The 25,859-nt window shown below is 47.4% G+C and overlaps 2 protein-coding genes across 3 annotated transcripts in view; both read left to right on the forward strand.

Annotated features, from left to right (window-relative positions):
- The window catches only part of si:ch211-236d3.4 (actin-associated protein FAM107A), a 20,939-nt gene extending 19,548 nt beyond the window's left edge, over nt 1-1,391 (forward strand). Inside the window, exon 5 of the mRNA XM_063472762.1 lies at nt 1-1,391. This exon is cut by the window's left edge and continues 76 nt beyond it. Coding sequence (XP_063328832.1) covers nt 1-32 — 32 coding nt within the window. The 3' untranslated portion in view covers nt 33-1,391.
- A 10,244-nt stretch (nt 1,392-11,635) lies between these two features.
- Nucleotides 11,636-25,859, forward strand: part of pik3c2b (phosphatidylinositol-4-phosphate 3-kinase, catalytic subunit type 2 beta) — a 40,747-nt gene continuing 26,523 nt past the window's right edge. The window contains exons 1-12 of one of the 2 annotated variants that reach the window (XM_063473286.1): nt 11,636-12,095; nt 15,392-16,300; nt 18,006-18,106; nt 18,217-18,377; nt 18,815-18,935; nt 20,838-20,949; nt 21,068-21,147; nt 21,249-21,312; nt 21,519-21,665; nt 21,749-21,782; nt 24,008-24,203; nt 25,503-25,625. In XM_063473286.1, coding sequence (XP_063329356.1) covers nt 15,491-16,300; nt 18,006-18,106; nt 18,217-18,377; nt 18,815-18,935; nt 20,838-20,949; nt 21,068-21,147; nt 21,249-21,312; nt 21,519-21,665; nt 21,749-21,782; nt 24,008-24,203; nt 25,503-25,625 — 1,949 coding nt within the window. In that variant the 5' untranslated portion in view covers nt 11,636-12,095; nt 15,392-15,490. The remainder of the gene's footprint in view (nt 12,096-15,391; nt 16,301-18,005; nt 18,107-18,216; nt 18,378-18,814; nt 18,936-20,837; nt 20,950-21,067; nt 21,148-21,248; nt 21,313-21,518; nt 21,666-21,748; nt 21,783-24,007; nt 24,204-25,502; nt 25,626-25,859) is intronic. The other variant, XM_063473285.1, reaches the window with a different exon arrangement.

Below are 25,859 nucleotides of genomic sequence, written 5' to 3' on the forward strand. Positions count from 1 at the left end.
CCGTTCAGGGCAAAGAGGAGAAGGAGGTGTAGAGGCAGCGGGAGCGGAGACGGCAAGCGTCCAAGGACACAGGTGCCGGCAGCTGGACGGGACGGCGGTGATGTCTCTCGGCAGCTCGGGTCGGTGGTTCTGAATCAGGACGCTACAGAGCAACACGAGCAAACGACAACTGCCTCTGTGAGCAGATACGTGCGACTGAAGCGAGGAAACAGCAGGAGGCGCTGCTGCACAGATAGGAAAGGACTCTTGAACCTGAACCTGTGCTCGTTTGAGTCTGAGGCTACGTCCACACTAATGCGTTTTCATTCGTTTTCTCTCCGTTTTGGCCTCCCGTCCTCACTGAGACGGCGTTTTCCCTAAAGGAAAACACAGCGTTTTCAAAACGCTCTCAAAAACGCACACATTTGAAGACGGTGCTTTCCCGTCCCAGTGTGGACAGCGAAAAGGGAGACTTTTGAAAACGATGACACATGTTAGTCATGTGATGCAGTCATGTGACCAATTAAACAAAGATGGCGGAGGGCGTTACACAGCAGTTGTTTTGTTTGACAGCCCTGTTACAGATTAATATCAGTCTGCACGTGCTCCAGAGAGCTTTTCTTCAAATTCTTTAATTCTCACTCACTTTTGCAACTTTGTACTTTTGTGTTACTCGCAGCAACAACTCCACCTCATTGTTAGTCCGTTTAAAAAACTCGCTGCTTTTCCTCGACATTTTGCCGCCACGTTTCAAAGAGCCGGAAAGTAAATAAGCGGCAGACAGAAATGAGGCAGGCCGAATCTTCTTGCGCGTCACGCATGCGCAGGACTGGAACGTGAGCGTTTTCAGCCGTTTCAGTGTGGACGCACAACTCTGTGAAAACGAATGAAAACGCTAGTGTGGACGCGGAGCGTTTCCAGACGAAAACGCCATTTTCAAATCTATCCGGGCCAGTGTGGACGTAGCCTGAGTGTGTTGGTTTGCTCTCCTGCACTGAACTTGTGCCTAATCTCACCTGTGAGACTCTCACAGATCAGATACTGTGATCACTTTGTCCTTCCTCTCTCATCTTCAACATGCTAATCACATAGATTGATAAAACACTGACATGACTACAAACCTCAGTGAGCTTCCTTTATCTGTGGCAGATTTTACAGTTTCATTAGAGATTTATTAGAGATTTTAAGCTCAGATTCATGTGATTCGAGCCTGCGAGCTCCTCTTGGGGAAGCCTTACTTCCTGTGCTCATGGGACTCTGACGGGATAATCTTTGTGCAATTTAGACTTTTACTGTGGAGACGGGGATTCAAATTTTACTGTTTGTATTTGTGTGTCTTTTATCGTGTTCAGCCTGACGCCTCTCATGTGTCTGCTGATCAATAAAGAACTAACCTCTGGTTTCTTCTGCAGATTTCATTTAAAGTGTGAAACTGTGCTGCTGACACCACCTCCTCTCATGCTGCTCTGCTCTACGTTCCCTTTGTCACGTACAGCATCTTCTGCAAACATGAGTATCACCTGTTGCCCCCTGCTGGATGATCCACAGCTGCTAGAGGAAACCTGACCTTACACATCTGGATCACATTAAGAATAGGGTCTGCAGTCAGAGCTTCTCTGAGCTTCAGTGCTTCTTTTGTTACCTGCTTCATTAATGGAGAGCAGACAATGGAGGTCATGTTTGCCTGCAGTGCTGGTCTCCTGCACGCCTTCATTGTCCTGCACTGGCTGCCTCAACGCAGGAATTTAGCGTCTTTTTATCAATAAGAACAGATTTATATGGATGAAATGTAATTCTTAGCTTCAAGTGAAAGAAACGGAGAAAACAAAGTGTCTAAAAATGACTTATATGAGAGACAAAAACCACCAGTAAAGAAAGAATCGATCAGTCAGTAAATGACTGACATTTACATGTTAGTGATGGTGAATATAAAGCCACAGAGGAGGAGCCGAGGAAACGTTTTTCTTCCTCGCTGATGATGTGCCGTTTGGGTGGAGCTGAGTTCTGTTTATCCAGCAGGTGGCGCTGTGCTCCTGCTCAGCCTGTGAGTGGAAGAAGTTTTAGTTCGACTAAATCGTATGATCGTTTGTTTTTTATGTTTAAAACAAAGAATCATGTGAAGCTTTCAGTTGAATTGTATTTTATTTGTCATTTTGGAGGCCTGACACCCCTCTGGGCACCTTTGTGGGCAGTTATTCTGAAGCATTTTAAACAGGAAGTAAGGTGCAGTGTTCTCTAGTTAGAACTGTTCTTTGTACAGGTGTGTAAATCTTACTTTAGGCTGAGGCTAATTACTGGAGAAAGGAAAAGTTGTGATCATCAGAAAAGGTTAATGAGGGGCCACCAAACACCTGAGCCCAGGAGTCTGTAAGTCGGCGGTCTGGCCGTGGTTCACGCCTCACTCTGCAGGGGTCACCAGTCTGATCTGATAAACAACATCTGCTTTATTTCCGTTTCCTCACCTGTTCTTAACTCCAGCACAGACACATCTGGACTGTTTGGAAGTGTTTTCACTCCTGGAGCTAACAGTTTCACAAAGCACCTGGTTGCATGTGTGAGTGCAGGTAATGATGGTAAAGATTCCCATGCTCACCTTTCAGAAGAAGCTGGTTCTCGTCTCGTCAGACAGACGTGCAGAGAGCGTGAGAAAGCTTCGCGCCTGTTACGAATGCCGCTCTCACTGAACCACACGCTTTAAAGATGGACAGAGCTACTGTGACTTCACCTGCTGGTTTCTGAAAGATCGCATCCAGATGTTTTCCATCATCTCCACCTTGGAAGAGCGAGGGATGGAGCTAACTGTTAAAAACCTTTTTTTAAAGGATGTTTTTAATCAGGAAGTCCCGTGAGATGGACTACACTCTGATTCCAACTCGCTAAGTTTAAAACAAGGCTGTGCAGTCTCCATATTTCTGTTCCTGCTGGATGCAAAACTTCTTTTCAAGCATTACTGAATTCAGATTTTACGAGCTGGCAGATGATTCCTGCTTATTTTTAAAGGAGAAAGATGAAAACCCCGAAGCAGTGAACTTTCCTCTGTAGTGTAAAGCGTGTCCTTTTCACACTGAAAGGCTGTTTTTTGCTTTGTGTACTTCACACAGAGGTTGAAAATACCGTCTCATATTTGGAGATTACTCCATTGAACGCTATTCCAACAGAGGTCGATCATCAATTTTACCTCCTCACTACGTACGACTCTGGATACTGTAGCTCCTGTGAAAACTAAGGTCTCAAATCAGAAGTCCCTGACTCCGTGGTATAATTCTCAAACACGTAGCCTAAAGCAGATAACTCGTAAGCTGGAGAGGAAATGGCGTGTCACAAATTTAGAGGATCATCATTTAGCCTGGAGAAATAGTTTGCTGCTTTATAAGAAAGCCCTCCGCAAAGCCAGAACATCTTACTATTCATCACTGATTGAAGAAAATAAGAACAACCCCAGGTTTCTCTTCAGCACTGTAGCCAGGCTGACAAACAGTCAGAGCTCTGTTGAGCCAACCATCCCTTTAACGTTAACTAGTAATGACTTCATGAACTTCTTCACAAATAACATTTTAACCATAAGAGAAAAAATTACCCATAATCATCTCTCTGTGGAAAAAAAGAGCATATCTGCATGAAGCTGACAGAGGCAACGAACCAATCACATCCATTTCAGTCGTCAAATCATCAAATTCACCTCTTCGCTTGTTCGTGCACCTGCACAGCTTCCTTCCTTATTTCATTTTAAATATGCACGTCATAACGGCCTCAGCAGTCACTGCAACTATGTTCCATGCAGCTCTGGTTCCCTGCAAACGAGGCTGAAACCCTGACACCATCCCCCGGGTCAAAGGGCAAACTCACAGCTGAACTCTGAACGCCACCCTGCTGTAAGTAAAACTACTTCCTGTGGAGTTGTTCCTGTATGAGCTCATCATTATGATCTATAGTAACTGATCAAAGTGTGTTTGAGTATAATCAGTGTTCATTAGTAATGTCCTTTGTTGTGTTACAGGATTTAGGATTCATGTTCAGGTCAACTGGGATCAGTGATGATGGAGGAATTTTACTGCACTCACAGAATTCCTAAACAGGAAAGATGCTCCACTGGATCACAGCAGGAAAATATAACAAACTGAGATTTGATTTTTTTATCTTATATTGGACAGATTTATTAAATGAGGTAAATTATTGTGACATCACAGGGTGATCTAACAATTAGCAGTTCACAGTAAAAACCAACAATCAGCTGAGAGAATGTTAATTAGTGGCTCAACAATCCTGAGGAGGGTGGGCGAGGGAGGGCGAGGGAGGGCGCTGCAGGCCCGCTAACCAAAATAATCCAGTGTGAGCTCAGGTTCAAGTGTTTGTCTCTGAAAACAGCGAGGCAGATGCATGAGAGGAGGCTGAAGGAGAATCAGTCTGCTTTGGATTTAACAAATAACTCTTGTGACAGAAACCAATGAGCACTGTGCAAAGGTCTGAGGGTCTGAGGATTAGGACTCAGGTGGAGCTCGGGATTCATCTACAGGAGAGCTGCATCATTACAAACTGAAGTCTGTGTGAACAGGTGACCTGGACGATGTGCAGAAGAACAGGAACGCCATTTACCGTCTGATCACGAGCCGTCCCACTTACCATGTTACTGTGACACATGCATGTATGTGTGCATGGCTTTCTAGTTTAATGGCAACATTCAGGGTGAGGGTTAGGGTCCCATTAATCTGACACACTAACACTTTTACTTGTCACAGATTCAGCAGAGAGAAGTCACTTCTTTCCAATTCTCTATTTATTAATTTTTCTTTTTCACAAATCATGGTCACCATACATAATGAAAACGTTGCGATTATACACACATAAAAAAATAAAAATAAACAAATAAACAAATAAAAAAATAACAACAACAAAAAAGAAATCCCCCCTCCCTCCCCACCCGAGGCTCATGTAAAGAGAAACAAAACAAAACAAACAAAAAATGTATGTCACACATCTGGAAAATGCATTTTTATATAGTCAATAAATGGGCTCCAAGTCGCCGAGAATTTTTGTTGTGATGAGAGAACTCTATATCTGAGTTTTTCCAGTGGTAAAAAGAAAAGCACCTCCTTTAACCATTGTATGTATGAAGGAGCCTTATCAGACTTCCAGTGGAATAAAATAAGTCTACGGGCAAGCAATGTAGCGAATGCTATGGCATTTTCCTGAGATTTACTAATTTTGTATTGAGATGGCATAACTCCAAAAATGCCAATGCGGAAATCAAGCACTAAATTCTGTGCACTGATATGAGATAATACTTTAAATATATTTCCCCAATAATTATCCAGGTTCGGACAAGACCACATCATGTGACCCTCATTTGCTGGATTATGTCCACACCTGGGGCAGGCAGGATCGGCTTCCGGGAAAAATTTTGAAAGCCTTTCTCTTGTATAATGAAGACGATGAAGAATTTTGAACTGAATTAAACCATGGCAAATGCAAAGGGAGGAAGTATGTATACGATTCAAACAAGATCTCCACTCATCATCAGATAAATCCACCCCAATGTCTTTTTCCCAATTATTTTTAGTTTTTTCCCAAGTAATAGGCCTTAAGCTCTGTATCAGTTTGTATATAACGGAGATTCTCCTTTTGCCAAAAGGATCTATTTCCAAAATGGCATCCATTTGATTTTTAGGAGGTGGGTAGGGGAAAGAAGGAAACAATGTTTTAGCAAAACTTCGTATTTGCAGGTATCTAAACATATGTGAGGTTGGTATATTGTAATCTCTCATCAGAGCGTCAAAGGTGTTAAAAGTTTCTCCTGAAAATAAATTGTAAAAAAACTTCAAACCATTATTATGCCAAATTTGGAATGCTTTATCTGAAATGGATGGCAAAAAAAAAGGGTTAAAAGCAACAGGGAAGAAATTACTAACCTGTTGCAAACAGAAATGCCTTCTGAATTGAAGCCATATTTTAATAGCTGTTCTTACAACTGGATTTGTTATTTTCTGTTTTTGATTTAGAGCTAGGGATGAGGTTAGGAGGGGAAGTGGATTAGACATCAGTTCCATTTTTACCCAAGCCTCACCCTCGTTATTTTCATAAACATATTTCCAGTGCAATAATTTGGTGATATTAGCCGCCCAGTAGTAAAAGATAAAATTTGGCAACCCTAGCCCACCAGCCTCCTTTTGTACTTCCAAATATGTTTTTTCCATTCTGGGATTTGAATTTTTCCAAATAAATGTTGCTATTAATCTGTCTAAATCTTTGAAACTTGATTTGGTTATAAAAACAGGAACCATTTGGAAAACATAGAGAAATTTTGGTAAGACTGCCATTTTAACTATATTTATTCTGCCTGCTAATGAGATTGGAAGTGTTGCCCATTTTTTAAAATCTTGTGATGTTTGTTCTAACAAAGTGTCAAAATTATGAATCCGCAACTCGTTCATTGTGCGGGTTATATTTATTCCCAAATATTTAATTGTTTCTTTTTCTAATTTAAAAGGGAAGGCAGAGAAATCTTGCTCTATGTTATTAATAGGGAACAGTAGGCTTTTTGAATAGTTCAATTTGTATCCAGATATGCGTCCGAAGTGGTCTAATACCTTGAGCAATTTAGGGATTGATGCCGTTGGATTAGATATATACAGCAATAAATCATCTGCATACAGTGATACTTTGTGCACTGTCCCGTCCCTAGAGATTCCGGCAACCTGACTGTCCTCCCTAAGAGCGATAGCTAAAGGTTTAATTACTAAATTAAAAAGATAGGGAGATAAACTACAGCCTTGCCTGCAGCCTCTACTAAGCTGAAAAATGTCAGAGATTACATTATTTGTCCTCACTGCCGCAACTGGAGAGGAATACAGTATTTTAATCCATTTTCGAAACAATGGGCCAAATTCAAATTTATTTAGGACCGCATGAAGGTATGGCCATTCTATACGGTCGAAGGCCTATTCTGCATCAAGAGAAATTATTATTTCTGACTCTTCTTTTGGTTCTGATGCATATAAAATATTAAATAGGCGGCGCATATTATAAAATGACTGTCGCCCTGGTATAAAGCCGTTTTGATCAGGATTAATAATTTTTGGTAGTATAAGATCGATTCTATTAGCTAAGATTTTTGTGAGAATTTTGTAATCACAATTTAAGAGGCTCACCGGTCTGTAGGAGCTGCATTGTGAGGGATCCTTACCTTTTTTGTACAACACAGAAATTATGGCTTGTTTCATAGTATCTCTTGAAAGAATATTTCCTGGTATACATCTTTGAGTATTGGTGCTAATTTATCTATAAACATTTTATATAGTTCAATAGGGAAACCATCAGGTCCCGGTGCCTTGTTACTTTGCATTGATTTAATTGCTTCAACAATTTCACTAACGGTTATCTCTCTATCAATTTCTGTTCTGTCATTTACAGATATTTGTGGAATTGGTAATCTATCAAGCATTTCAGCAACCTTTTTTTCATCAACCGGATCTGAAGTGTAAAGATTGGAGTAGAACATTTTAAACTGGTCATTAATGGTTTTCGGATTGGACGTCTTTTCTCCAGAGGTTTTACAGATTTCAGAAATCGTGTTAGCTGATATCGATTGCTTAATTTGATGTGCCAAAAGTTTTCCGGCTCTTTCCCCATGCTCATAGAACTTTTGCCTTGATTTGAAAAATAAACGTTCTGTTTGCTTAATGGACAAAATTTTATATTCTGAATTTAGTAATAATTTTCTCTTATAGAGGTCTGGTGCTGGATTTTCTGCATATAAACAATCAATCTCTTTGATACTGTTGGCTAGGTTGTTCATTTGTTGTAAGTATTTCTTTCTTTGAAATGATACATATGAAATTATCTGGCCTCTAAGATAGGCCTTTAATGCCTCCCATACAACAGTCATTTTCATCCCTTGGGTTTGATTTGTCTCTAAGAAATACTGTATGAGAAGTCACTTCTAACACCGGGTTTAGAAAATATAGTGGCGAAGTAAAGTGCACATTTTGTAGTCCATCATCTATAAATTGTAGTTTCAACATTGTGGACATCTGGTGGACATATACTCGTCTCTCACTGCAGCGAGACAAGTATAAGGCTGTTCCAGTTCACAGCACGCGGTTCTTCTCTTTTCTTAAGTTTTTAGCAATTCTCCTACCCACGTTTCCCCATACTGAAAATGTCACTGAGGTCAAGGAACAGAGGTTAGAAGTAGGAGATAGGAGGGACTTTTGGAACACACCCTTGGAATCTCTTTTTTCCCCACCTTTGAGTCCAGGCCAGGTATGGTTTCTCCTCGCTCCGGGCGTGGGTGGGTTCTCTCTCTGCAGTCAGGCCTCATCAAGCTGGAGTCACTTCCGATATTTAAGGACCAGCTCAAGCATCCAATCCTTGCCAGATTTCTACTACTCCACAGTGGTCAGTCGGCTTCTTTGTCGTTTCCTCGACTTCTCTGCACCAACTCTGTTCCCTCCCTGTTTCCACTTTAACCAGCCTGGCTCATCAACCCACTACTTACCTTCCTTCTCACTGTTGCCAAAGTGCTTGCTCAAAAGGGGTCATATGATTTGTCAATAGAAAATTGTAGTCAGTATAATCTTTTAATAATATAAGTTTGCATATGATAGAATACTGCATGATGACCTCGTTATAACTCAGACTGTTTTTGATTCACTGTGACCCGTTATCATGCAGGGAAGGAGCAGTACCTGCTAGATAAGAGCTTAATGAGCAGTTTCACTTTATACCAGGTAGAGGAGCCTCTCCTGGCACACGCACACACACACACACACACACACACACACACACATATCCGCACATGCTCACGCATCAACATTCCACTGAACAAACGTATTCACTGTTGTATTGCTTTGTATATAAATAAAGACCAGAGCGGTTACAGAGCGCGGGTCGCAGGGCCCCCACTCTGGTGTGAGCGTTCTGTGATCGCCCTTCCAAGTGAAAACCACAGCGTCTGTGTGTGTTTCTACCTTTAGACTCTTAGCTGAAGAAGTGTCTTTAGAATAAATCTCTTGACATTTATTTTTGGGGTTTTCTTTGTTTGACTGCACTTCTCCAGCCCGAAAGACATTCTGATGTCCTTGCTGTAGATTCTAGTGGTGTGGATCAGCGAATTGATGTCTCGTTCACTCTTGGCATACAACTTGATGTCATCCATGTAGAGGTGGCGACTGACGATTGCTTCATTCCGTAGTCGGACTTCATGGCCAGTTGTGTCGATGATCTCACTGAGGGGGTTCAACCTGGAACAGCAGTGGGAACAGAGCATCTCCTTGGTAGGGCCCACACTTGATGATGACTTTTGCTGTGTGTTTGAAGTATCTAGTGTTGTACGCCACATCCCCACTGAGTTCCTGATGAAGGCTCTTAGGGTCCTGATGATCTTGTATAGGTCTAGGCATTCCAGGATCCAGGTGTGGGGCACTGAGTCATAGGCCTTCTTGTAATCAATCCAAGCAGTGCACAGTCTTGCAGTCTCGGGGAACTGCTCTTTCTTCCAGTAGCTGGTGTTTTGCCTCTCTGGTGCTCCTGTTGATTCCTTTCTGTGTCCCACTCATGTAAGCAATATCCCTGTTCATCTTAGTCACTATGATGCTTGACTGGAGCTTCCATGTGGTAGTGATGCAGGTTATTGGCCAGTAATTGGATAGGGCCGGTCCCTTCTGGCGAGCCTTGAGGATCAGGACTGTCCGGCCTCTCCTGTCTTGTCACACTCATTGACTGCTACGGGTTTCTCCATGACTGTTTGCTGTTTCTGACTCTGCTTGTAAATAAAGCTTGAATTCAGTCACAGCGCCTCACTTGAGTCCAGCCTTAATCTACAGCCCACAAAACAGTGAGAACTCAACTGGTGACCCGTCCACAAATCATGCCCTGCACAGACTCAGCCGACCTGTTCTTAAAAAAAAGTCAAAATTCTAAATGATGTTTCATTTGTGGTGGATGTCGCAGTCTAAGGGTGTTTACACACATATAGTTGTTTATTCTGGTCCAGATCAGTTAATGAGGTAGTAAACTCATCGAGTTGCCAAGGTGGTGGCGCGTACAGACGTGTACGTGGTGGCACAGCGCTCCCAACTGCTGTGCACGTTTTTGTGTTTTTTATGCTTTTTATTGTGACTTGCTGCAATGCACTGGTCACTTTCACTCATCAGGAATCGATAGATATCAGCCTAAGCCTGAACCTGGACTTTACTTTGGATTAGACCCACAGTATTCAGAGATTGTGAGACCAGCAGGTGCTCCATGGGTTATTGTCTGGAACAGCAAGCAACACAGACGGCACTCCTCTCCCTGCACCTGAGCCAGGACCGCAACGAAACTCTGGTAAGGGAGGGGGGCCATAACACAGAATTATAAAAAGTCACTGCTCACCAGACTTGGAGGCCATGTCCATTCAGTGCGGGCCCTTTTATCTACCTGCGAGCTAACAGTAGCCATAGTTATCATTGTTTACACCCAGAGGGCGTCCATGTTGTTGCTGGGGACTTTAATAAGGCATGTTTGAAATCTGTACTCCCCCAAAACCAACATGGTAAGTGTCCTTACCATGTTGGTTAGTTTTCACACAGAGAAAAATTGAAGTGAACTCCAAGCGAACCAAAATGCATCACCACAAAGAACGTGAGAATGTTCAGTCTGCCCACTGGTCACATGTGTCTGGGACAGGAGCAGTAAAACTAAACACAGGAGGAATGTGGTGTGTGAGAAAACTGAAAATTTAAGTTAACTTCACAGCTAGCTGCCAGCCCGTACACACCTGTGCACATTCATAGTACCTTCCCACATTGAGAATACAACGCAGACATGGCTACAGTAGCTGGGCTGTTGGTTCAGATCGAGGTCTGATCCCGTTCACACCATTAACAAACCTCTCTGGAGTTGGTTTGGAACCGTATCGAGAACACCTTCTCCAAAAGGGTCTCTGTTGTTTTGGTCCACACCCAAGTGTGATTACTGTGTTCACACCTGCACCAACGAACCACACCGAAAAGAAAACCAACCAGAGTTGGGTTTAAACAGACTAAACACTAAACACCCACCCTAAAGGCCTTTATACACTCAGTATGTAACAAATAAACGACTTGAAATTCAGATGTTTTTGGTTCCGCACACGTCGTGTAGGGTATTAACTCACTTAAAAATACAATTTACCGAAAAATGATTCCTGAAAAATCATGCTGTGAAAAAAATGGAGTGGACAGAAAGTAGCATTGAGCTGGTTCTGATGTTTCTAGGGGAAGACTCTGGATTCTCAGGAAAAGGCAGCAGGAGGGAGAATTTCCTGGTTTGATCCCGGAGTCGAAGCTTTCAGACTTACTTCCGGATGTCAGAGAAATCATTTCACAGACCCGACTGACCCTGGGAGGCACCTCGCTTTGAGTCTGAGGGAAAACAGGATTATTTTACTTTTTCACATCACTGTGTATTAGTACTGTACTTAGTACTGATGCTACGACGATGCTTGTTGCCAAACGCAGTGCTATGATTGGTCAGATCTGTTTATTCAAGTGTGGAAAAATCAGAAAAAGCCAAAAAAAAAAAAAATGTCGGGGGTTTAAAGTCTTACACAGCTTTTATTTTGAAGGTTTTTGGAAAGCTGAATGCACTCGGCTCATCTTCTGTAGTTTAAATGTGGCAGTAAATAAAATGTTCAGACATTTTTCACAGCATGTTTGAGGGATTTTTGTTCATTAAAATATTACGCATCATAGCTCAGTGGGCTACATACTGAACTCAGGCTGAGGGGCCTGGACCCCCGGGAGTCGTCCGCTGCAGTTATTGAATGATGTTACGTCATCTCCGCTTTATTTTGGAAAGGTTTGGAAAGAGTGGTGCTCTCTGCGGCTTGACTGCGCAGGTCCGCAGCTGGCGGCAGAGACAGACGCAGAGCAGAGTTCGTCGTTCCAGGCTGGAGCACCGCCGGAGCCGCCCGCTTTGTTCGCCACAGGCTGAGCGCGCGGAGCCGGTGCTCTGGTGTTTCCGGTCCTTAGAGGAAACCTCCGTAGTTCCGAGCGCAGAGCGTTAGTCTGCCGGGACACCCGGCGGAGGGACCGGTGTGATTTGTGGGACGGTACACGGTGTAAAATGGCTCCCGGGCACCGCGAACACCGACTCAGGTAAGAGTCCGCACCTGCTGCCGCACTGCTAACGGCTCTGACGCACTTGTGTCCGGAGGGGGGGCGGGGGGGCTGTGGCCGGTCCCTTTGCTTCACCGGACGTCTTTCTTCGGAGAGCAGCTTCAACCAAACTCTGTTGGAAAACCTCCAAAAATAAGCCGATTCTCGTCCCTGTGGACCTGGGCTGCTTCTGGGCCCTGACCCGGGATCTGTGTTCGGGTTTTGGGTCATTCGGCCTGTGTTTGGTCCGCGTGGGTGGTCGCGGTAGTCGGAGGTTGGTGTTTACCACTAACAATCAGAGCGGGTTGCTCGCCACCGCCCTCCGCGGCGCGATGTGGGTGGAAACCCCCCCCCCCCCCCCCCCCCAAAGCCCCCATCAGCAGAGCCCCGGCGTGTTTACAGGGGCCCGCAGGCTGCTGGGATGCTGGTGACCGGATGTTACTGACGGCGCCGCTGTGCTGTGCGGGTCCGAGCCCCTCGCTGGGAAAGATGTTAAAACGCGTGTTTTTTGAATGGAGTTTGGTAGGACTCGCTGTAACGGCGCATCTGCCGCTCAGATGTTTGGACACATTACAGTCAGCTCCGCTGTCATCACACCTGCCACCTGTTTTCCGCTGAGTCTGCGCAGTTTGTCCGCTAGCAAACTAACAGGGAGTTCAGGGTCAGCTATGACGTCACCCACACCTGTCTTACAGTTATGATTAACTTGAACTAAATTGTGTATTTTCACAGTTGATGGGCTCGTGTTTCTGTGCAGCAAACGCTTTCACAGTTGCAAACAAAAATATGTGGCTATGACGTCATTACCGGGGCAGGCCTGTAACTGGTGAAACCTGTTCTGTTTACAGCAAACATTGATAAAGAAACCGGATAAGACGTATAAATATAAGTAGTCTTGATCCACCTGATTGAGCATTGATTAATGTGATTCATGGTTTTGTCACACTTGTCCCTTAGAGCCCTGAACCTGTGAGGTCAACACTGTCATCTCCTCTCTTTTTTATTCTGTAACAAAACTTTAATACAGCTTTTAGAATGAGGAGATTATGTATGGAGAGCAAACTGTATCAGGCTTTTCTCAGTCATCCAGGTGAGGAAGGCCTAAAAAGTTGATTCTGTTCATCTGGACGTTTTCAGTGAAGCGTTTCATCATCATCAGGTGACTTCTTCAGTCAGCGACAAGTGTGAAAACCTGCAGACAAAACTAAGAATCTCATTAACACGTGGCGTGTTTTAAAAGCTGCACAGCGTGGCATCTCCGGCCGTGATTATCAACAGCGCAGTTCGTTCTATGACGACCATTTCATTTAAAGTTCAGATCTAAGTGCCGTGGCGTTCCCAGGCCTACCGAGTGATGTAATCTGTCCAGGGTGTCCTGGGTCGTCCCAGGGGCTTCCTCGGGAGGGCGCGCTCAGAGCCCCTCGCCGACGAGGTGACCGCCTTAGTGAGGAGGAGCAGCGGCCTCCTTGCCCCATCTCTGGGAGAGCCCACCCACCCTTCAGCGAAGGTCATATCCACCGTCTCGCTTCTTCACCTTCAGAGAAACCAGCGATAAATTCAGCCTTAGATTAATCGTGTGTTATCACACGTTTCTATAGCAACGTCAGGGCTGTGACTCCGCCTGGTGACAGGTGGCTGCATAACATGTAGGGCACACTTAGGTTAAAGCGTGCGTGTGGTACGGACGAGTCGCACACGTCCGCAGTCGCAGTTCACGATTTAAAGTGCTGACGACACTCGCACAGACCGTGATGAAGACGAGCTGTGACGACAGATGAGATGAAGATGACGTCAGTTTATAACCCTGACTCTGAACTAACGAGCAGGTAAAACATGTGAGTGACTGAATGTGTTCGTTTATTCTTTGTAGTCTAACCGAGAAAAAGGAAAAACAGGAACTGTGTTCAGTTTCATCTTCAGCTGATCGGCACACGTCTGAACTTTATTACCTGTGACCAATCAGCAGCTTTTATCTCACCTGCTGGCGCTCACAGAAAGTACAAAAGTCCACCTGAGCACGCACACGCACCTTTACCTGGAGCCGGTCTCATAGCGCAGGGTACAGATTTCAGCCGCTCCTCACTGACAAGGTGATGTCACAGATCAGATTGTTTAATCCCAGGTAACCCGGACGTTTTTTGTCCCACAGAAGACGAAACGAATCAGATCTGCAGCCAGGCTCTGATTCAGTTGCTGATGTCACGCGGCATCAGCGACGCACGCCATGTGATGCGTCAGCCGGTCTTGAACGTCTCGATTTCTGCAGCCGGGTCGGAGACACCCGTGTGCGATTGTCTTGGTTTTTCTCGCCATTTTAATGATGCTCCAGGTACGCAAACACAGCGTTGATTTCAGGGGGAGGAGCCTGGAGGTCAGAAACAGACAGTGGCTCCACCCCCCACTGTGTGTCAGTGTCGCCTCGACCACGTGCTGCATGACAGCAGCTCTTTGTTCTCCACCCTCACTGAAAGGGCCTCGCTCTGCGGGGGGTGGAGGTTGGGGGAGGGTGGGAGGGGTCAGCAGCAGTCGCACTGAGCATCCTGGACGAGTTCTGGTGTGTGCAGCCAATCAGCTCAGCGATGGTGAATGTCTCCCATCAGCCAGCCTCAGAGCCGCGTGGCTACAGTAACACTTTAAATCTGATTGATTAGTGATTGTCAGTTAGCAGAGGGGGCGGGGCTGAGGTGGCGATGACAGCTGCTTTCATTAATCGTTATCAATACTGATCAATTATCAAAAATACATTTATATTTAAATTATTGATCGATTATCAGAAATGAGAATTTAATCAGTTAGTCATTTCTCTGATTGTCAGTTATTGATCATCCTGCTGACCCACACACACAAAGCTCACTGATGAATATTGATTATTATTGATTACCTGCCAGTTCTGCTCTGCTGACGTCTGACTGACAAACAAGAGGAAGTTGGAGCTGGTCCAGTTTTTAAATCATTGATTTTCAGTCAGTTTGATAAAATGACGATGCGCAGGGACTTCCTTCTGTAGCGCGATATTTATCTGGCCTCAGCCAAAAGGCTGATTGGGTACCTTCACCGCCGAGCGGGCGGCGGCGTGGACACCCAACTTTGTCATCACGAAGTAAGGTTTTCAAATGAATTCCGTAGCTGCAGCCACCACTGTTTTTGTTATGTTTATGAGCGTAAACCAGATTAATGCTGTGAAAGACGACATATTTTCACCTTAACCTTAACTTCCTGTTTATTCCTTCCGAATAAAGCTCCAGGGTGAAGCGTTGTAGCTTTGGCTGACCACCTCTTTGTCTCTCTGTCCTCAGCTGATCTCCAGCAGCTCCATGTGACGTCACTGCTTCTTCCAGCAGCACTTCAACCGAGCTCTTCCTCCTCCTCCTCCTCGTCCTCTGCTGCGAGGTGGCATGTCGGCGGCTCAGACCCAGAAGGAGAGCAGCGAGGCGGGCTGGGGCTGCCTGGAGGCTCTGGGTCTCAGTCAGAAGGAGATCGTCCTGGCTGAGGCCCTGCAGATGGAGTACGACGCCCTCTCCAAACTCAGACAGGACAAGAGCGGAACGGGACCCAGCCAGACCGGCTCCAAGACCCCCAATCCCTCCATCGAGCGCCACCAGTCCACACCTTCCCCGCCGGGAGGAAACCTGCTGATGGGCCTTTCCGGGTCCGAATCCTCCCTGAACCAAGCGGGAGGGTCCCAATCTCCACAGTCCGCCCCAGCCAAGGCCCTCCCCCCTCAGGGCGGCTACGTCAAGGAGTCCCCATACATCCTGGACAGCTCCGAAGTCTGCAAGTTCAGGGACGCTTCTGTGCCCAGCCTCGGGGACTCTCCCGGATCCAGTTCAGGGTTTCTGCCAAAGGGTTTTCCCGCTCTTCCAGATGACATACCCCCCGCCATCCCACCAAGAAACCCCATCCCACCACTGGCAGTGTCCGAGAACCCCTTCCTGCCCCCCCGACCCTCCACCGTGCCGCGGGACGTGAACCTGTTCATGCCCGACGTGGATCGGCCCAAAGTGACCTCCGGAGACCTGAACTATGACACCATCAACGACTCGCTGTCCCGACTAAATGACAGCTGGCAAGGTCGGAGGGCCAACGGCGACCAATCAGGCAAGCCCGTGGCCCGCAGCAAGACGCTCCCCCCTCAGGTGCCTCCCAGGACGTACGTAGCTGTTCCCAAGAGCAACAAGAACCAGCGTCCGGTCTCTGCAGACCCGGTAAGCCCCTCTGAGGTCGTGCATCAGCTGTTTGTGTTGAGGTGTACTCTGATTGGTCACTTAAACAGTTTATTTCTGATTGCATTTGTAACACTATTGAATACTGCAGTGTGTGATTATAAGCAGCATCTCTGTCAGACTCTCAGTGATCAGCTTTAAATCACTCTGAAGAGCTGCTTCTTCTGTAACGAGGGTCCTGCTGCACCCTTGGTGTCACAGCTTCTATGTTTCCACATGAATCAAACTCAAGCTGAACTAAAGCACACAGCTGAGATCCAGATACGTACCTCGAGTTCATCAGAACCGATCAGTTTAGTTAAGCCACCAGCAGCTAATAAGTCAGGGGCCGATTCTGATGGGCTTCACCTGGATCTTTGTCACTTGGTTCTTAACACTCTCTGAAGGCCAGGTTAGATTTTGGCTGAGTGTGTCCCTCCTGATGTCAGCAGACCCTACCTGGATCATGTTTGGTCTAGCTGGGGTCCTTAAATTGTTCTGCTTTTGTTGTTCCGTGTTGAGCGCACTGAGCACAGTCAGCATGCTAAAAAGAAAGCACAGCCTGTTATAATGAAGATGATCTGGTCCTCAGCAGACCGTAGAGTTATTCAGATACAACCTGAGATGAAGTGAAACACAGGACATCATTATTTATGCACAGCTCTCTGAGCTCTGCAGCAGCTCAGTCCTCGTTCAGTCGTTCTGTTGGAGTTTTGCTGCTGTGCTCGCTGACCTGTCGACGACCCGGTTTGGTCCAAGCTTCAGCTGTGACGACCTCAGATTTGAATACAGAGGAGTTACCGGTGCACTCGGATCTTCCTTCTCTCTGCTGTTTGTTCTGGTGCTTTATGGGCAGTTTGGGGTGAGTTTGCTTGGTTCACACTCAGGAAGACGTGGCGCCGTGCAGACACCTGATCTGCAAACCTTCGTAGAGCTGCTTGCACTGCTGATCAGTAGATCAATATACGTGATTGTCGGCACCCAGCTGCTGCTCTGAGCTCTGTTAGGTTAGAGCTGCAGACAGGCGGCGGCTAAAATGTTGGCGCTGACGGTAGCCAACGTAAATCTGAGTGCGACAGCAGAAAACAGGAAGTGTTCGTCTTTGAGGGGCGTTAATCGCCTCCTTCGTGTTTCTGAGAACAGGAAGCTGAATTTACATGATTGTCGATGTGTTTGTGTTCAGACACGCTGCAGCTGTGCAGCGGCTTCATTTAGAAAAAACACCCCGCGCTCAGAGTTGTGTCACTTCCTGTCAGAAGTCCTGACAGGAAGTCCAGGTTTTCAGATGGTTTCTGGAGAAGTGCTGCGGTTTGATTCCCAGCCCTTCACATGGAATCGTGCGTCGTGGCGTGAACCCAGTCAGACCAGTTCAACCAGCTGTAACTTGAAACAAGATTGGCAGGCGGCGTCCTGACACGCTTCCTTCGCCGCGCTTGGACGTGCTCAGGCTGACGCTTCAGTTTCAGCATTTTTATTTCCCTCAAAATACGAACTCATCACCACATTCTTCCTCCTTCTCCTTCTTCTTCTTCTTTTTCTGCAGCCTCAATTTCATTTCCTGCCTCAGACGTTTTTTCAGTCAATGTTTTAATTAAACATAAAAAAATCCCCGCCACGCTTTAATGTCGACAACACACACACACACATACACACACTCTGAACTGTGTGTGTGAGAGTCTCTGATTGGCTGTCTTTGCGTGTCCTGCAGGTGTCGCTGGGCTCTAGGATGAACGGTTTCGGGTACGAGCTCTTCCAGGTGTCGGAGGAGCGTGACGAGGAGGTGGCGGCGTTCTGCCACACGCTGGATGTGTGAGTAGCCTGTTGCCGTGACGATCACATTCAGTCACAATCCTCCGTCTCGCCCTTGCAGGCGTCTCCACCTGCTGCCCTCTCACCTGTCTGCGTCTCTTTGCCCTCAGGCTGCGCTCGGCGTACCCGTGCTGTGACCGCTCAAAGAACGCCGGCTTCGTGTGGTCGCCCTCCGTTGGCCACGAAGAGCTCCATCAGGGCCTGGGGGTCAGTGTGAAGGTGACGGTCATCAGTGAGCACTTCAGAGAGCCGCTCACCTTTACCTGTGACAGTAAGACGCTGCATTCACTGTCACCAAATAAGCGTCTGTAGCTGTGACGTCTGGTTTTTCCGTGAGGATAAAAATGTCTGACTGAAAACGTTAGCTTCGTATGAATACGCAATACCCAAACGCGACCGGCGTGCTGGCTGCCATCTTGCTTTTTAAAATTCATCTGGGACACGCCATTATTTCCCCGGAGGGTCAGTCAGGTCAGCTCAGGGGTTAAAGGTCAGGAGAGCAAACAGAACAGCACTGACCCTTCAAAAGTCTGCCAGTGCGATTTAAAGGAATTCAGTCAGTTTGTCCTCTTAAAGTCTGTTTTATGTCCAAGAAATGCTAAATTATGCTAACCCCTGTTATTTTACCTGAAAGGACCTGCTGATGGCAGGTTTATAATACTTTATAATACTGAAGCGTGTGTGTGTGTGTGTGTGTGTGTGTCCGAGGTTCGTCCACCGTGGACCTGCTCATCTACCAGACTCTGTGTTACGCTCAGGACGACCTCGACCATGTGAACGTGGACGACTACCTGCTGAAGGTCTGCGGACATGACGAGTTCCTCCACAAGTAAGAACCTCAGACCCTCGGGGTCTCTGAGCCGTGCCTGAACTCAGCACGCCAGCAGGCATTTGGTTCTTGGAGCAGGAAACAAGTTCTGGGATCTTGGATGTTCCTGAACGCTGATCTGCTGGTCTGCAGCAGCCGTGAGGCTCGTGGAGGTGGAGTGTGAAGCAGCAAGTGATGGTGTTGTGGTTCAGAGCTGTGAGCGGTGCCCGGGCGGAGGGAAAGCTCTCAGTCATCTCCGTAGCGGAGCGTCCTCTTCCAGCTGGTCTGTGGTCTGTGGTTCAGACATAATAACAGAGAGCAGAGCTGTGGCTGCTGTTATACCAGCAGCAGTAATGACCACACACACACACACACACACACACACACACACACACACACACACACACACACACACACACACACACACACACACACACACAGTGCTCCAGCTCTGGGTTCACACACCAACGACGTCCTTGCTGTTTTAGGCGGTGCGTCTGTTTGCCTGTACAAATCCCCACAGCAGCTGTGTGTGTGTGTGTGTGTGTGTGTGTGTGTGTGTGTGTGTGTGTGTGTTATCCTGGCAGAGCCCGGCTGGACTTCCTGTGGTGGAACAATGAGTGTTTATCACTTGTGAACAGCTGTCGGTCCGCCCGGCGCTCTGCTGCCTGTCGGTGTCTTTACTGCGTCACGTGTCCTGAAGTCTTTGAGACAGCCCGTTCGTCATGTTTCAGTACACTCAACATGCTTCACACAGAGACGTGTGTTGGTTTATAAGGACTAAGGCTGCAGTGCTGTAACTGACCTCAGGTCAGCAGACTGAGATATGATTGTGGAACAGTTTAAGATGTGCAGCTGATTACCTGAGAGGTGTGCTGGGTTCTTAACAGTGAGAGCTTTATAATCTGAGCCAATGAAGTGCGTTCAGTACTGGCGTGACGTGCTCATGTGTGCATGTACCGTGAGCTGAAGTTCTGCTGCTGATGATCTGGAATGTGCTGCATGGACAGTTTCAGATATGAATAAGTTTGTCGATGTGATTTTCAGACCTGAGATCAGAGATATGTTCGAGCAAATATTTCTGTCTCGTCTGTTCAGTTCAGTTTGAGACATGCACCATTAACACCAGTCGAGCAGCAGCGAGTACAGCTGTGTGTCGTCTGCACAGAATGGTATATCATGGCGCATGTACAGGTTACACAGCGATGGCCCGAGGGCTGAAACTTCGACCCTCTGGGGCGTTTTCACACCTTGTTCCTGTGGTTTGGTTTGTTGTCACACAGAGAAAAATCCAAGTGAACTTCAAGCAAAGGGAAATGTGTCAGTACAAACCACATCAGTGTTCAGTCCGCTCATTGGCCAGGTGTGCCTGGGGACGGGACCAGCACAAGTAAACACAGGAACAAGGTGTGTGGGAGAAACCTGAGAAGTTAGGTTGTTTCCCGGCTAGCTGCTAGCCTGTACAGACCTGTGCAGGGTGAGAATACAACAACACGTGGCTACGGGACCTTTTTCAGCTCCAGCTTGTGACGTGTTCCTGGTAGTTGGTTCAGATCGGGGTCGGATCACGTTCGCACCATGAGTGAACCGCTCTGCAGAGAACGCCTTCTCCAAAGGTCTCTGTTGTTTTGGTCTGCAGCCGAGTGTGGTTACTGTGTTCACGCCTGCACCGCACCGAGGGGGATCGAACCAGAGCTCGATTTAAACGGACTAAACACTGCAGGTGTTAAACTCCCTCAGATACGATGAGAGCCAATCAGAACCCTCACCTGTTAAACCATCTGGGTCCAAAGTCTGTGAAGCTTCAGAAATCCACTCAGTGAGTGGATTTTTCCAGCTGCTTTTATTGTGGGGGGGTTCTTAGAGGAAGCAGTATTGTGCCCTGTGTGTGTCTGACTGTGTGTGTGTTTCTGTGTGTCTCAGCGCGCAGACTCTGGGTGGGCTCGAGTTCGTTCAGCAGTGTCTGAAGTTCGACTGGGACGTCCGGCTGTGCCTCGTCAAGAGATCGTCCATCAGCACTGAGCTGGCGCGCACGGTACACACACACACACACACACACACACGGAGCATATTATGATAAACCAGGGTATGACCCGGTCACCCATCGTCATCATCGTCACGCCACTGCATGATTTGAGTCTTTGTTTTTACAGAAAGATGACGATGAGACAGCGTCCACCATGAACCACAGCATCCTGCTGCAGGAGCGTCCAATCAAACAGACAGTCACCAGGTGAGGGGTGGAGCCCGCAGCTCGCAGAGGCACTCTGATTTCCTCCAACAGCTGATCAATTAATCACCGATTTACTGATAACATCTGTGTCTGTCGATCAGGGAGGCTCTGACCCTGCTGCTCGACACATTTCACAACGAGGCCGAGTCCTTCCTGCTGTCAGAGGTGACACACACACACGCACACACGCACACAGATGTGTGGCGCTGCGCTTCGTCTTGTGTTCACGTTGATGAGGTTTGAGTTCATGAATGTGAAGGGGCGGAGCTTAAACTGAATCTGGACTGTCAGAGATTTCATGAAAACAGAAAGTCAGACTCTGAGCTGCTCGCTGAGCCTCCTCCTTCTTCTCTGTCCTGTCGTCTGTGAAGGTGGAGCTGCCGCTGCATGTGGAGCGCCTCGTCCAATCCGTGAAGGCGCTCTGCAGCTCGTTGGCTGCCGTGGAGACGCCCGACGTGACCTCGGCCCTTAACCAGCTCCCAGCGTGCCCTTGTCGCCTGCAGCCCAAAGTCCTGAAGGTAAACGTGTGCTTCAGTGAGGCTCAGAGCAGGTGAGGGTGTGAGTTTGTTCACTGACGGGTTACTCTCATCTGTCCTCCCAGGATGCATCAGTGCTGGCTGTCAGGGAGAACAGAGGTACGTACTAACAGGAAGCTCTGACTGCTGTAAAATGCTGTGAAACGCTGTAAAAGCAGCCTCGTGAACACTAAGAGGATGCACTGGGGGGGCACCAAGCATTGGAGGGTAATGTAGTGACTAATGTGAGTCTGTTGACCCCAACCAACCAATCTGGTGATGTCACATCTCCGTACCGACAGAAAATGGCGCTGAACTTGTTTTTAAAGCTTGGAGCTCTTGTTTCTTAAATCCAGCCTGACAGAGTTACACCTGTGTCAGTGTCTGAGAGCAGGGCTCAGTGTCAAGTCCTGTACAAAGTCAAAGACATGACAGAAACAAAGAAACTAAAAGTTAAAGATGTGTCTTCAGGCAGGTTTTAAAGCTGTCGAGTGTTGGAGAGGTCCGAATTCGAAAAGCCTGGAGCTGAAGGATGACCATTTCCTCCAGGACTTTGGACACCAAAGGGAGTTTACAGATTAGTCTTTTTTGAGAACTGGCTGCACTGTGGCACGTTTGAAATCAGCTGGAGCTGTTCCTGTTAGAAGGGAGGTGTTAATAATGGATAACACGCTTGGTCCAAGAGTGTCAACGAGTTCTTTGAAAAGGCGAGCGGGGATAATGTCGAGGTGAGACACGGAGGGCTTAAGATGGGAAACTACTTCAGCCAGAGTGCCCAGAGAAACGGGCTCAAAGTGATTGAAAACATCTGAAGAATACAGGGGAACAGGAGGATCGTAAGCTGGAGGAGTGATGCGAGTCCTGGCAGCAGCAACCTTATCGACAAAAAAGCGTAAAAGGTTTTCAGACAGCTGGACACTCTGGAAACTGTGTGACGGGTTAATAACTGAATTAATGGTGAAATAAGACTCGGGTCTGTGGCTGTTATTAGAGATGATGTCTGAGAAATCACACGAGTTTTGTGGGGCAGCAAACATGGATGTTAAAATCCCCAAGAACTTGAACGCTGTCAAATCCTGGTATGACCCCAGATAACAAGTCTAGAATAAAATCTTTGTTTGGGAGAACAATAAACAAGTGCACACAGAACAGGAGAATACAGATCCATCAGAAGTAGTTATAACTCAGAACTGCCATACATATCAGCGGCTTTAAAAATGGGTGCAAGACCTCCGCCATGACCAGTTAGCCACAGGGATTTGGAAAAATGACCGAAGCGATGAGTTCAGAGAAAGGGCTTAACTCACCAGAATCAAGGTTCAGTCAAGAATAAAACCCCAAGTCCAGGGAGGAGAAGAACTCACGAGGGATCTGTTAACTAGCAATCAGGTGTTAATACGAGTCAACCTAATCAAGACCGGGCCAGGGACCGGGTGGGAAGGGCGGAGATTCCGGGGAACCACCTCTACGGGGGCAGGTGCGAAATACCGTGAAAGTGGTTCGCAGAGGCCTGGTATCACCGGCTGAATCCATTGGCGGGGAAATTTTAAAGAGCACCCGAATACAAACCAAACACGAAGACATCTGTCAGGGAAGGAACGAGGATTAGCTGTCGAGGAAGCCGCTACGTTGAAGCTCACTGATACACCTGCCCGTTTTCTCCGTTTCCTTTGGAGAGGAACTCAAATCGACCGGCAAAGATTGTCAGGAACAGACGTCAGAACAGGTTGGAAGAGTTATCCACAGAGCGTGGGATGTGGAGGAGTGTTAGACACAACGAAGACACAACTTAGTCGAAGTGAACGTTATCAAAATGAGACAAAAAGGACCGGGACAGACTCCATGGTGTAAATTTATGTGTTTCATGTCCCCTTTAAACAAAACGTCTGAGAACAGTCCAGCTTTACCCAAACTGCCGGCACTACAGACGGTCCACAGATCACAAAGGCCTGCTCTCTTTAAAAGTATGGATAAATAATTTGTTCACATTTTTATGTCACTTCATTACATTTAATTTATTTCTTTAATACATTTAATTAAATTTTTAAAATTTTTGACGGGGTCACGCAGGCCTTCCCCTCCCAGGCATCTCCTCTCTGAGGTGTTCCAGCTGGACACCTGACCTCTCCTGGGTGTGCCTCGGGCGGAGCTACATCTGTACATAAACTCAGTTTGCGAACGGAGCGTCCTGATTGCAGGGGTAGGGCTACACCTGCGGGCTGTAACTCCGCCCCCAGAGTCAGGACACTACCAGAGTGACTTCTTTCTGTTTAATAAGTTAGTGACGATCCCGGGTTTGTCTTCTGACGCTCTAATGGTTCGCTGGCTTTTTTGTCGCCTCACAGAGAAAGTGGTGGAGAAGCTGACAGCGGCCATCTTGGATCTAGTGGAGCTGTACTGCAGCACATTTAATGCCAACTTCCACACGACGCCGCAGAGCCACTGCTGCACGGCGCCCATCCAGGAGGCTGGCCTCATCACCAACGTCCTCTCCTTCAACATCTACGCCGCCCACCGCATCCCCATCACGTGGGCTGCCAGGTAAGGAGCTCAAAATGTACCCGCCCACAGGCTTAAGGGGGGGGGGACGTCCTGTGTCAGTGCTGCAGGTTTAGGAGTCGCACGGTGCCGACTCAGTGGTGCTCACAACCAAACAACACACACACACCAAAGGTGAACTAACGGCAAACAAAAGGAGCACCTCCAGACTCATGCTGCACCTCAGGGGATCTGGGTTACGTGCATAACCTCCAGCACACACACACAAAGACATGCGCGCACACAAAGACATGCGCGCACACAAAGACATGCGCGCACACAAAGACATGCGTGCACACACAGACGCACAAAGACGCGCACATACAAAGACATGCGCACACACACAGACGCACAAAGACGCGCGCACACACACAGACGCACAAAGACGCGCGCACACACACAGACACGCGCACACACACAAAGACGCGCACATACAAAGACATGCGCGCGCACACACAGACGCACAAAGACGCGCACATACACAAAGACGCGCGCACACACAGACGCACAAAGACGCGCACATACAAAGGCGCGCACACACACAGACACGCACACACACAGACGCACAAAGACGCGCACATACAAAGACGCGCGCACACACAGACACGCACACACGCAAAGACGCGCAGATACACAAAGACACAGACACGCGCGCACACAGACACACAAAGACATGCGCACACACACAGACGCACAAAGACGCGCACACACACAGACGCACAAAGACGCGCGCACACACACAGACGCACAAAGACGCGCGCACACACAGACACGCGCACACACACAGACACGCGCACACACACAGACACGCGCACACACACAGACACGCGCACACACACAAAGGCGCGCACACACACAGACGCGCGCACACAGACGCACAAAGACGCGCACATACAAAGACGCGCGCACACACAGACACGCACACACGCAAAGACGCGCACATACACAAAGACACAGACACGCGCGCACACAGACGCACAAAGACACGCACATACAAAGACGTGCGCACACACACAGACACGCACACACGCAAAGACGCGCACATACACAAAGACACAGACACGCACACACACAGACGCACAAAGACGCGCACATACAAAGACGTGCGCACATACACAAAGACACAGACACGCGCACACACACAGACGCGCACAGCTTGGGTTGGAGGCGTGTTGACTAAATCAGACTTCTATGAAAACATCAGAAATGAAGAAGAATAAAGAAACTCAGGTGGTTCTGTGGGGACAGGTGTGAATATGTGCTGCACAAGTAACTCTCCTGTCCTGCTGTCATTGGTCGCAGTTATGAATGCTTCTTCCTGTCCTGCTCTCTGACTCACGGAGGGGCGGAGCTTTGTGCGCCGCAGCACACCAGCAAGCAGTCGGTCAGCAAATACCTGTTCCACCTGGTGGTCTGGGACCAGAGGTACGTACCCGACCCTCACACACACACACACCTGACGGCACAGCAGAGTCACTGCATCACTGAAACTATTCCAGCAGACAGAAGCATCAGACACACCTGCACACACCTTACCTGAGTGTAATAAGATGCTAAAAGTAAGCATTTCCTGTTCTGCAGGTGTGTGTGTGTTTGTGTGCGCGATTTCTTCGAAAATTGATTTTGAATGAATAAACTTTAATCTGTTTGTTTGTTGGG

This window comes from Pelmatolapia mariae, linkage group LG5 (genome assembly GCF_036321145.2).
Source record: "Pelmatolapia mariae isolate MD_Pm_ZW linkage group LG5, Pm_UMD_F_2, whole genome shotgun sequence".
In the NCBI taxonomy this organism is placed as follows: domain Eukaryota; kingdom Metazoa; phylum Chordata; class Actinopteri; order Cichliformes; family Cichlidae; genus Pelmatolapia; species Pelmatolapia mariae.